The 13040-nt window shown below is 38.4% G+C and overlaps 1 protein-coding gene across 1 annotated transcript; it reads right to left on the bottom strand.

Moving 5' to 3' along the window:
* Nucleotides 1-2138: 2138 nt before the first annotated feature.
* LOC147463598 (uncharacterized) lies at nucleotides 2139-6515 on the bottom strand. The gene is made up of 6 exons (XM_086496885.1): nucleotides 6281-6515; nucleotides 5518-6194; nucleotides 5329-5391; nucleotides 4847-5241; nucleotides 4443-4687; nucleotides 2139-2206 (listed from the first exon to the last, which is right to left on the bottom strand). The coding sequence occupies exons 1-6, from the start codon at nucleotides 6513-6515 to the stop codon at nucleotides 2139-2141; spliced, it is 1683 nt and encodes a 560-aa protein (XP_086353011.1).
* Nucleotides 6516-13040: the final 6525 nt, after the last annotated feature.

Here is a 13040-nt window from a genome sequence, read left to right as displayed (position 1 = left end):
GACACACACTAAGCATCCAATTTTCCCTAAGGTTGACCTTTGGACACAACCTTTGAATTTTGGAACCTTAGCATTTTGGAAGTCTTAATGGGCTGAACCTTAGGGTCTTTTTAGCCCGTTGTTTCACATGGCTCTTTTGCAGATGGCCCCCCCTTTGGATCCCTATTTTCCCTCCTTTGGATCCCTACTGTGGCCGGTCTGCTAACTTAACCAATATTCTAGCTTTTTCTCCCTTGGCACTTCCCCACATTAAATGATCAGTTTAATATGAGAAAATCATTTAGGAGAATTAGATATTGATTATTATGACATTAGCACCTTCCTCTCCCATTTGCCTCTTATCTTAAGGGACATTAAAACTACCTGCTCGCGCGCCCCGCCTACCGACGGGCCTCGCTCGCTCTTACCACCTCACTCTGTATGTGTTTGTGTGTGTGTGCATCTTTATACATTTCTCCATGACACACACACGATCGACACTCACACGATCGACACTTTCTATCTTTGGCCCCTTTAAACTACTCCTGGTACATTTAACCCCCTTTTGCAGAGAGAGAGAGAGAGAGAGAGAGAGAGAGAGAGAGAGAGAGAGAGAGAGAGATTACATAAAAGCACATGACTAAAGAGACATATTTATTAAAAAAAACAGTTTACATTATTGCCAAAAAGGCTCAGGAACATATCTGCATAGCACTCTAAGTTGTGCTATTTCAACAGGATCAAGATATTGCGCTGGAGCTCTACAAACTTCTCTTAAATCTATTTTTTGAACCCAGCTCAAGTAAATCTTGTAATGACGAATCAACCCAAGCTCTTGCTTTAAGAGCATGAGCCTAATGTTGGGAAAGAAATAGGGATCGAGCAACTTGATGTAAATCGTGTCCAACTCTTCATCTACATATGACCCCCAAACAGTGTAGTTTTTCTCAACCACTTCCCATGCCCATTGCCATCCCCGTTCAGCAGGTAACAAATTTTCTTCAAAGGCATCAACAATAATTTTGTTTACACTTGGAAAAATATTCACAATTTCGTGGGCCATTTAATTGGCTGCAAGAAAAGAAGACAACATTAGTACTCAAAGCTTAAAATGAGAGAGAGAGAGAGAGAGAGAGAGAGAGAGAGAGAGAGAGAGAGATGATCAACATGGCCACTTAAACACTTTAAAAAAGTATAAGCGCAATACAAACACTTCAATTACTAATTTTCATACCAAAAAGTGTCAAGAGGTTCATTAGGTCAAAGTCTTCACAACAACCTCAAATTTTTTGTTTACAACGACTCATATTCTACTCTATAAGTGGACGGATGAGGATCACTCCAATATACCGCATTGATAAACTTCACAATTAATTTCAAAATTGCAAACTCTTCATCCGAAATGTAAGATTTGTGATTGTGATATATCTTTCGCAAATTGAATATCACAACCACAAACATTGACATAATAAATATCAACCATATGTAGTTCTTGTAGGACTCTCATCAATTTTATTTCGCTCAATATTCGTGACACTTTGCATAGTGTAATGCTTAACCGTCCACAATTTCCATACCACCCATCAGCATATGAATACACCCAATGATGCCACCAACACCATGTACCATATCATTGACAAATGTACTATTCCTTAACTTTCAAATATATAATCATCCTTATATGTATTGGGAGAATAGCCAATACATCATGACCTATTTTAACCTACATTAGCAATTCACAAATCTCTCAATCTCTCTCTCTCTCTCTCTCTCTCTCTCTCTCTCTCTCTCTCTCACACACACACACACACACACACACACATTAACCTATGTAGTAGATAAAAACCCACTTCAATAAGCCAACAGTAACTAAAAAAATATGGTACTTAGAATGCATAAACAATGGATCAAAGTGTTCAATCATCTAGAGAAGTTGAGCCTACGACACACTCTACTTGGAACTCTCAAGATCCAAGGTCCGACACGTCGAACATTGCGATCGAGGCGTCGAGGTGATTCACCCAAAGAATAGATTCTAAACATCCATTCATTCACTCCATAGGGACCGTATGAAAAGTTGTAATTGAGAGGGCGTTGCATACTTAGCTCTCGTACATTGATTCGCATATCATCTATATCAAACTCTATGTGATAATAACCTACAACACTTCTAAAATATCGTGCTTCATATAATGCCAAGACAAAATGTCTGCAATAATATTGAAGCCTGAAATGAAAATAACAACCAACCATTTAGACATAAAAAGTAATAACACATTTAACGTCATATGGATTCAAGTTCAAGCTATATTCACGGAAGGATCTCAAAATCCTCGACAATACGAACAATATCCTCAGCATGTGCAGGACCCCTCCACAATGGAGGATCTAGAAAAAATGTTACACGTGTAAACATACAAAATAAAGGCCAAAAAGTTCTCATTCATGGTAAAAGTAAGTAGCAAAGATAAGATTTTACATTTACATACCTCTAATATAAGTAGGTACATCATTGAGGGTGTACGAAACCATGATGTATCGTGCCATTCTTTATCTGCTTCAACAGCACAGATTTGGAAGTTTAAGAGGAACAAATATGAAATAGAATAAAGAAGACTTTGACGATCATGCCGTAGAGAATCATGTCCTTCTTTCTTTTGTTTTAGTGAAGGATTTAAGAGAGAGAGAGAGAGAGAGAGAGAGAGAGAGAGAGAGAGAGAGAGAGAAATGAAAGCAATGCAAAAGACTTTGAAATTTCACAACTTCACAAAGAGACAATACAAAACAGTTATTCAAAGTCTAGCCTTCGAGAGACCACATTAGGGATTCTATAAGTCCAAGGACCTATGTTGTATACATTTTGCAAGATACGGGGTGGTGTTTCAACTTGAGTAAATATCCTCAATCGATATGGTGTAGTGCGGTCTCCAGCAACCCCCACCTCTTGTGCATTGACTGGCCTCTCGTAACTCACAAACCAAATATTAACTTGAATTTGACGATGCTTGTGGTTCGAAGAAAAGGCAACATGGTAGTACCCAAGAACTTCCATGGACATATCTCTACTAAGTATAGCATTTCATAAACATCTACGATGATAAAACCTCGATGGGAGTGATCTCTGCAAAGGCATCCATGAATTATGTAGAGCATAAAAGCTTAAAATTACAAATATACCATATATAAAAACTCTTACAATATAATATGAGTTTGATCAAATAAGATCACCAAAAACATAGCAGGAACTCTTCCCCTCCATTACGGTGGATCTTCAACAGAGTAAATCAATGTATAAGCCAATCTTCTCAAGAAAATAATAGGTCAAGTTAATAAACTAATTTAAAAAAGAAGATAAATACCTCGAATGAATTCAGTGATGTGACCCACTACATAGGAGGCACTACGTCGAGGATCCATCTGTGGGCAATACTTTGATCTAAGAGATATGAATAAAATTTAACATCAAGTGTGTCTGACTTTAAGTGAGAGCCACAATGTCAATTTGAACTTATTGTTATGAGCTGCTAGTTGTAATACTTCCTTGAATACAATGTTTGGAGTGTAGTAACACTCCGCTTGAGTGTTTTCAGTATTGACAACAATCCTCATAGAAGTTGCACTTCGTACACGTGACATTGCAACATACAACTGTCCATGAGAGAAGATCGATGATGCAAGATATAGACCAAGAATTCCAAGTGTTTGCCCTTGTGCTTTGTTGATAGTCATCCCAAAAGCAAGCCTGATTGGAAACTGACGACGCTTCATTTGAAATGGAAGCCCCTGATGGCTTCCAATAATAAAATCAATCCTTGGAAGAAAAACTCTCTCTCCAATATTTGATCCTGTAACTATCTCTGCCTCAATTACCTTATAATGAAATTGCTTGCATATCAATCTAGTTCCGTTGCATAATCCATGTCTTGGATCCAAATTTTGCAGCAACATGATAGGAGCATTTTCTTTCAAGACTAAAGCATGAGGTAGAAAACCACCACCAAAAGTAAGGCTATTCAGATATTCAATTGTGTACAAATGTGTGTTTTCCTCTGACATACAAATTGAATCTGCACTCAGATACTCTTTGCAATCTCCATGCATTCTTTGCAATGCATAGTCATTAATTAAATCCACCTCTTTATTCCGTGGAGCAAGTATTGCTCGATCTCTGAAAAAACTTGCATGATCTTGCAAATGACACAAATATCCATATATAAAGCTTAGAAGATCTGCCAAACTATTTCCTAGAAGCATCATGTGTGAAGGTATTTTGACTCTATCTAAGTCTCCTCCATCATCCATAACCCCATTGCCAATATCAAGCACCCAACGGGAAAAACTCTGTTGAAGTGAAATTGAACCGCAATCAACTATACGCATATTTTTGGTAAGCCTCAGTACCTTCATGTATTTCCATATGTGAGAATGACACAACGAAGCATTTACAATGTCTGTACGACTACCTTTTGGTACAACAGGTAGTATTTGTCGAAAGTCATCTCCAAGCAAAATGATTTTTTCACCAAACAAAGTATCTCGCTGCATGATATCTCTTAAAGTTATGTCCACTGCTTCAAACGCATAGCAATGTGTCATGGGAGCTTCATCCCATATAAGTAAAGCTGCATTCCTTAGAAGTTCTGCAAGTTGAGTATTTACCTTTATATTGCAAGTTGCTTCAGAGTGAAGCTCCAAAGGTATCTTAAACCTAGAATGAGCAGTTCTTCCATTACTCAAAAGCAAAGCTGCAATACCCGAGGATGCACATGCAAGAGAAACTCTACAACTTCCTCGCACTCGTGAAAGAAGTGCATTATATAAGTAAGTTTTTCCTGAGCCACCAGGACCATCTAGGAAAAATACCTACCCTGAATGTGTGTCAACAGCTTGTAGCACTTGGTGATAAGCATCTCGCTGATCCTCATTTAAGGAAGTCTCCATACAATCTACTATACTACATTGTTCATCAACATTGAACATTGCTTCTTCAGCCATAGCAGCATTTTCACTTAAGGATACCAATGTTGAGTCTATTGCAAGCAGCATATAATCGCAAAGCCTCTTGCCACGTTGTTGGAAAAAGCATTCTATATGAAGCAAAGCTTGATTTTTTGCCACATCAAATCGCACACTTGCATCTGAAATACGCATCCTTAGGGCATAAACATAGTCCTCACAAAATTCAGTACAAAACCTGTCCCAAAGAGCAACCGGATGAAGTGGCTCACAAAAGACTAATATGATTGCAAACAGTTGTCTCAACTGCATTCCATTTTGAAAAAAAGATGCCTCTTGGAGGCAAATTGACCACTCTTCATCATCTTGCAATAATCCTCTAGCTATACATACCTCCTTGTATGTATCATAGATGTGACCATCATACATACGCAATTCTTCAAAACACTTACATCCCTTACAAATATTGAGAAGCATTCGTAGTTAATAAACCTCACCAGCAGTAGGGACAATATTATACATTCTTCCAATAGAAACACCCTGTTGTCGTGGAGACCATGCCTTTCGACTTTTATTCCATACCCAACCATTTGGAAAGTCAGTATATGTGAAGCTATTTACTTCAGGATAGTTTTGATTTGCAACAAACCATTCTGTCAAGGTAGTTTTTCTATTTTGCTCATTATCTAGAAAATGTGATACATCATCACCATCTTGAAATGTAACCATATTCTGCAATGGAAGGTGTACTTGCAATGGTTGAATAGATGGCCTTTCACTATGCATGTCGAAGCCAAATATTCTCCACATAGCCTCAGATGCAAAAACATAACGTGCATTGAGATAACTCTTGATCTCATCAGTAGCTCCTTCACCATCTTGAAGGACAAAAGTGGCTCGATCGTGTCCCTTGTAGACATATTTATAAAGATATTTCACGGCAGTGAAAGTTGAGCAAATCTCCACATTAATATGGGCTTGGTATCTTAATGATAAGAGAGGGCTGTAAGGAACAACCCAACGATTATCTAAATTGTAATTTTTAGACGTAACAAACCTTCCATCATCTCTTCTCATATACACAGGATATCCACTTTCCTTTACATTTGTAGACGTAGAAAATGTTCGTGGAAACTTGAATCTACACTTACCATCAACCATACATGGAGAACGTGGGTTCAAAGGACCACATGGTCCATGAACATTACAACGACTCACTACATCAAATAATTCTGGAAACACATTCTTGTCAGGGAGCTCTGCACAAACCAACTTGTCATAGTGTAAAGTATCTATGGGTTTATATTCGAATGCAAGTATCACAATATATTTGCATGAGGAAGACCTCTCTTCTGAAACTCAATCACTGAAACATGTCCAATCACCTCCCCAAATACGACTTGTCTGATAAGTAAATGCATCATATCTTGGAACTTCTGATAAAACACTCGTATAGTCATATCAAGACGATCAACAACACTTTGTCCAGGTAGTAATGCATCATCTATTTCCTTCCATCGTGAATTACATGTGAATGTGATGAAGAGATCCAGTTTATCCCTACTATGAACAATTGCCATTGCATCTTGAAATAGTTGGCACATATATCTTGGACCTCCAACAAAAGACGAAGGCAAAACAATTCTACGCCCAACATTTTGACCTTCAGTCCTCTCTAAGCCATCTCTAGCCTCAACCATGTCAACCAATCCTTGGTACACTTCACCACGAAGTGTTTTTTGGTTATTTCGCATCCACAAAATCCGTGACTCCTCTAGAGTACTATAAGCATCCACGACATACTGTTGTAATAGCCTACCTCCTCGAAGAAGACACTCCACAATATCATCTCTTATTTGTAAGCGAAAGACATAATATTGCTTTTGACTCAATTTTTTTCCATTGGTAGTCTGTAAATAAAGATGCCACCCATACTCTCCACTTGGAAATAATAAAAGGACATGTAAGCTTGATGCATGCTGGACGCGTGGGACTTTATTTTGTTCTTCGACTGGCGCTAAAGAACCAATGCTATGATAGACAGAGCCATGAACCTTAAAAGTGTATACACCTCTCCCACCATAATTAATAGTCTCATCGATATGGGCACGAAGAGACACAAATGCCAATGCATTATTATATCCTCAAATGTTTTGTAAGAACTGTCTACTTCTTGTTGTGGTTGAGCTCATCAAATCTTTTAATTCATTTGGTGGCTCATTCAAAGGAAGTAATTGGACTTTTCCATCAGAGCAACAATATTTACCGACAAATGTTTGAATAGTCTTTCCTTCGTCCTTCCAGGCCTTTGCTCCACATTTGGAGCAAACATAATCTAAGCTTCCTAAGTTGAGCAACACACACTTTTTGGATAGAACTGGTGCCATAGACTTGTGATGTAAAAGGAGAGACGTTGGATATTCAAAGCGGATGGACAAACAATGCTTTTCTACTTTAGAATAGTTTCCCTCTACTATGTTCATTGTTGTCCTAACATTCATGGATTCGGAGTTTCCTTCATGTACATCATGCATGCTCTGCCTTTCATTGCACTCCAATAAAGTTCCAATAGTACTTTGTAGTGAATGCCTTGTTCTCTCTCGTGCTATTTGGCGCCTCGCCTTTCGCGAATCATCACACAATCGACTACATCGTGCATGACCAGGTGATAATATACGTGGTCCAGATACCATCTATGAAATCATGTGCAAATAGATCTCATATAAATACAATATACCTAATATAATTTGGATTTGTCACTAAAAGAACATTCTTATGCATAATAAAAATCAATATAAACTGGGACATCTAATTATATCCTCTAACCTAAATACATTTGATACATTGATAGTGACTCAATTAAAAAGTACAGTTTGATGAAGATACAACATAACATTACATATTTCTACCATAAGTAGAACTAAATACATTTGGCACAACGGCTTGACTCAATTAAAAAGAACAGTTTGATGAAGATACAACAAAACATTACATATTTCTACCATTAATACGATTAGTAGGATTAGGTCGTTGAGAAACTTGACGCTGCTTTGGTCGAACTAATCTAACCAAAGCACTTAATTTATTTGAGGTAGCTCGGATATCTGAAAGTCTTGAACCTTGAACCTTTGTCAAAGCACCGAGCTTGTTGACGATACTTCTCAATCCTGGCACGATTTATCGTAGATTATTGTCTTGCATTCGTCCTTTTGATTCACGTTGACTCCGCGAAGACTCTTTTCGAAGATTCTCAATAGATGCCAATATCATCTTTTGAGAATCCTCAACTTTGGAAAGTTTCTCTCTCATGTATGACTCACTCTCTAATCTTTGCAAGTTTGATGCTTTTGTCTCTTCTCGCAATTTCCATAGTATCCCACTTTCAATCTGCAATGCAGAGATTAAAGTTTCAACCACATCCGATACATTGGTTTGCATTGTCTCCATCCTATTGCAGGAGGCTTTGATCTCTAGAAAGGTTTCAATAATTTGCTTCTTCGAATTCCACTTGACATTTTGAGCTGCTCTCTTTGCCGCACGCACATTTCGAATACGAAGAGATGAAAGTATCTCCCATTCATTTGAGCAAATGCACTATTCCTCCCGACATTTCGAGCTGCTCTCTTTGCTGCACACACATTGCGAATAGTAGGAAGAGATGACAGTATCTCCTCTTCACCCACTGATTCACTTACAACTATCCCAGAAGATATCAAGCCGTTGGTTGCAATAGCCAATGGAATGGCACAACTAATCTCCATTTTACTGTACACAAAAAACTACAGTGGTTGCAAAGAGAAATGTGACAACCAAAGAGAAGGTTTGAATGCTTGTAAATTAAAAAGTAACCCTCGTAGAATATTCACTTTTTAAGTGCTTGCTATTTTAGAATCAAAAAAATACATCATCTCTATCTAGATGTGAAAAACAACAAAGGATTGCATGAGAAGTGGAAAACAAACCAAAATGCTCATGAATCACGTTTGTTCAGTAGATAAAAGTTTTGCTCAATACATGATCAACCCCATCTACATTTGAAAATGGAAAAAGATCGTTTAGCACTGGGACGCTTGAAAATAGGCTCCTTATGATTCTCTATCTTATCAGGTCCTACAATGCTCTTTAGCGCATTAATTTTGCTATAAACTTCAAATATAGAACAACAACCTAACTCAGAATCAAGGTAGAGGGCATCTGAATATCCCATCTTTACTTGAATCTGCAAAAGGTGTAGGTTGTGAAACCATTGACTGGGATCATTCTGGATTCTGACAAACACCTGGTGAAAGGGTGTCCCATCTCGAGTCATGGAAGTGCGGTCGTAGGTTCTCCAAGCTTCTTCTATAGTAACACCCGGAAAGAAACCTCGAACAATGCTTTGAAAGAAGTCAGCTTTGTTTTCCGAAGAGTAGTGAATCATTATATGATCCATTACTATCCCCATCGCTTCCAATCCATGACCAAAACATTCAACAGATACCCTAGGTGCCATAAAGTTCCTAAGAAAAAAAAGAGAGACATTGTAAGTGTAGTTGCTCTAGGACTTCATCCATAAAACTTGACTTTACGATATGTCTCTTTAAATAAGTCTGTTTCTAGGTATGTTTCCCATCCCTCTCTCTCCCTCTCTCTCTCTCTCTCACTCACTCTCACTCTATATCTAAAATTTATAGGGTCGAAAGCAGTACTAGATCTTTCAATCACGCGTGTTATTCTCTATCCAACCCTTTTTGAAATCTATAATGGTTTCATGTGATCTTCTATCCATTTGGTCACCTTTTGCTGATCAAAATATGGATTATTTTGAACTGTAATGCATATGTAAATGCATTAGGAGAGAAGCCCTCAGTTCGCATCATATGGAAAATAGATCAGTCCTTGCCTCTTTGGGACATCATCTCCTCCCACAATTATCAAACTCGGCATGTATAGAACAATCAGGTGTTTTATCTTATTGTTAAGAATAAGATGTTCATTGTCCAAATTTCCTCTTGAATTTCTTACAACAGGGCACTTCTAATATCCTCGGGATCTTTTGAAACTATTCGTATGAGAGTGACAAACTGGTTATGTTAACTATCATTGGAATAGCATAGCTAGATTTGGAGGGCCTATCATTAGATAGATCCTTTAATACTTCCATAGATAGGATCCTAAACCTCTTGCTTATTAGGGTGAAGACAAAGATACCATCTTGGTTCAGTATGAAGGCTCTCTTGGGCTTGCCTTTTGAGTATCATGCCTTGATTTTCAAGACTACACAAGAATCTCTAAGGACTATTGGAATTGCTCTAGGCATTTACATCAAACCCGAGATCTTTGGAAACCCTCTCTATGACATTAAAATCTACATCTTTGGATGGAATTGTTACTCACATTCAACTCTCCCAATGTCACTCTCCTATAATTTTATTCACTTTGGTCTTTTTCTTCTCTCTCTCTCTCTCTCCCTCCCTCCCTCCCTCCCTCTCTCTCTCTCTCTCTCTCTCTCTCTCTCTCTCTCTCTCTCTTTTTCTTCTCTCTCTCTCTCTCTCTCTCTCTCTCTCTCTCTCTCTCTCTCTCTTTCTCTTTCTCTTTCTCTTTGTTTGTGTGTGGTTGTGTAGCATGCACGTGTGTATGTGTGTAAGTACCCTTCAAACTCAGTTCATTTTCAACTATTTGTCTCTCTATGTGTGTTTGTGTGTGTTTTCTCTCCCTCTCTCTCTCTCTCTCTCTCTCTCTCTCTCTCTCTCTCTCTCTCTCTCTCTCTTTGTGCTTAGTTCACGCCTACCAGTTTCGGATCCCATAGTACTTTTATCTTATCATTTTATCATTTTATCATTTTGTCATTTCATTTTGTTACTCTGACTTTGTATCAAATTCAACACATTGTAACCCTCTGGTCTCATAGGTCATTTTGGCCTTTTGAAGACATTAACATAACATTTCATTTCATTTTATTTCTCTCTCGGTCAAGCACAGGAGCTATGGAGATCCAGACGGCTATGTAGCTATGGGGCTACATAGCAGAGAGTACAATAGAGGATTTGAGCCATACTCTCTCGATATCTAGAGTGCAAATGAGGATGGATTCTAGTAGTAGTAGTAGTAGTAGTAATTTTGTTCTACTCTTTTAGCACCCAAACATGGTATTAGATTCATAGTTTTGTAACAGTTTGGACTCATAGTTGATTTTGGCCTTTTGAAGACGTTAATATAACATCTCATTTCATTTTCATCTCTCTGTCTCTCTATGTGTCTTTGTGCATGTGTGTGTTTTATTTCTATGTGTGTGAAGCCTTATGGACAATTTTGTGTCCTACAACGTTAAAACTCTCTACTTCTCGGGTGTGTGTGTGTGTGTGTGTGTGTGTGTGCGCGCGCTAATGAAAAGACAAAAAATGTATAACCTTTATGGGTTTTTTTCTCGGTATCCATACATGGTTATAACCTTTGTGGACTCCCAAGTGTGGTAGATTGGTTATGCCATTTCCCTCTAGAATAACATATCTTGGGTTCAAGTCCTCGTCTGCTTTTATCTTATCATTTTATCATTTTGTCATTTCATTTTGTTACTGAAGGAGTACGAGCGGAAGTGCGACACGAGAGAGAGTGCGAGAAGAAGAGCACGACCATATGGTGAACTCGCTCTACTGTAATGTGTAGAGCATAGTGGGTTCTTATTAGGTTTTTACAAAAGAATATGTGTACATACCTGGCGGCCCGCCCACTTACCTGGGCGACCACATTGGGATTTATACCCCAACAACCTCCCACTTAAAGTCCAATGTGGTACTTTAAGTGTGAGAGAAGCTACTATACAAGCTAATATACAAGAGATGTAGAGAAGTGATGTACTACCCTACACCTAACTGCTTGTGAAAATGTGCAAAGCTCTCAGAGGGAAGTCCTTTTGTAAGTAGATCAGCAGGATTTTCTATGGTGTGAACTTTGACAAGTTGAAGTTGCTTATCCTCGAGCATTTCCCTGATGAAATGATACTTCACATTTACATGCTTTGTCTTTGAGTGATAAACTAGATTGCGAGCCAATTGTATAGCACTTTGACTATCACAATATAACACAGGCATCTCTTCTTTGATTCCCAAATCTATTACTAGTCGATTAAGCCAAATTGATTCTTTGCATGCCTCTAATGCTCCAACATATTCAGCCTCTGTAGTAGAATGAGTAACACAATCTTGTAATCTAGAACGCCATGATACTGCTCCACCAGCCAATGTAAAGACATACCCTGACGTAGACCTTCGGTTGTCTAAGTCACCTGCATAATCTGAGTCTGTAAAACCCTTTACACTTAGCTCCTGACTCCCATAGCATATACGCATACTCTTTGTAGCTTTCAGGTATCTCAATATTCCTTTCACTTCCTCCCAATGTTTCTTGCCTGAGTTTGACATGTATCGACTTACTACTCCCACTGCAAATGCAATGTCTGGGCGAGTAGCAATCATTGCATACATCAAACTACCCACTGCAGACGCATATGGAATCTTATCCATTTCAGCCTGTTCTTCCTCAGACAGGAAAATCTTGTTTGCTAAGTTTCACATATGGTGGCAATGGAACACTCAATGCCTTTCCCTTCTCCATATTGAAACGTTGCAAAACCTTGTCAATATACTCTGTTTGAGATAAACAAATCAACTTCTTTGATTTGTCTCTCTCAATGCGCATACCAAGTATATGACTTGCCTCACCCATGTCTTTCATGTCAAACGATTTTGCCATCTTTGACTTCAAAGCTGAAATTTCTTCCAAGTGCTTGCCAGCAATCAACATGTCATCCACATACAAAATAAGGATCAGCCAACTGCCATCCTTAGCCTTCTTTGTATATAGACAATGATCGAACTCACTACGTTTGTAGCCTTGAGAAAGCATAAACTTGTGGAACTTATGGTACCATGCCCTCGGTGATTGTTTTATGGTACCATGCCCTCGGTGATTGTTTTATGGTACCATGCCCTCGGTGATTGTTTTAAGCCATAAAGACTCTTTAACAACTGGCATACCAAATCTTCCTTGCCTTTCTCAACAAACCCTTCTAGCTGCTGCATGTAAATTTCCACATCTAAATCACCATGCAAGAACGCTGTCTTGAC

Source organism: Adiantum capillus-veneris, chromosome 2 (assembly GCF_014529385.1).
Source record: "Adiantum capillus-veneris isolate H3 chromosome 2, ASM1452938v2, whole genome shotgun sequence".
NCBI lineage: Eukaryota > Viridiplantae > Streptophyta > Polypodiopsida > Polypodiales > Pteridaceae > Adiantum > Adiantum capillus-veneris.
This window is presented reverse-complemented; position numbering and strand designations above follow the sequence as displayed.

Bases quoted from the DNA above. Each gene is read 5' to 3' on its own strand.
- LOC147463598 (XM_086496885.1), bottom strand. From the start codon at position 6,515: ATGGCAATTGTTCATAGTAGGGATAAACTGGATCTCTTCATCACATTC. The intron at 5,392-5,517 runs GTATGGAATAAA...AATATTTGTAAG, and splicing joins CTGACTTTCCAAATGGTTGG to GGATGTAAGTGTTTTGAAGA. The intron at 5,242-5,328 runs GTATGTATAGCT...AATGGAATGCAG, and splicing joins TCTATGATACATACAAGGAG to TTGAGACAACTGTTTGCAAT.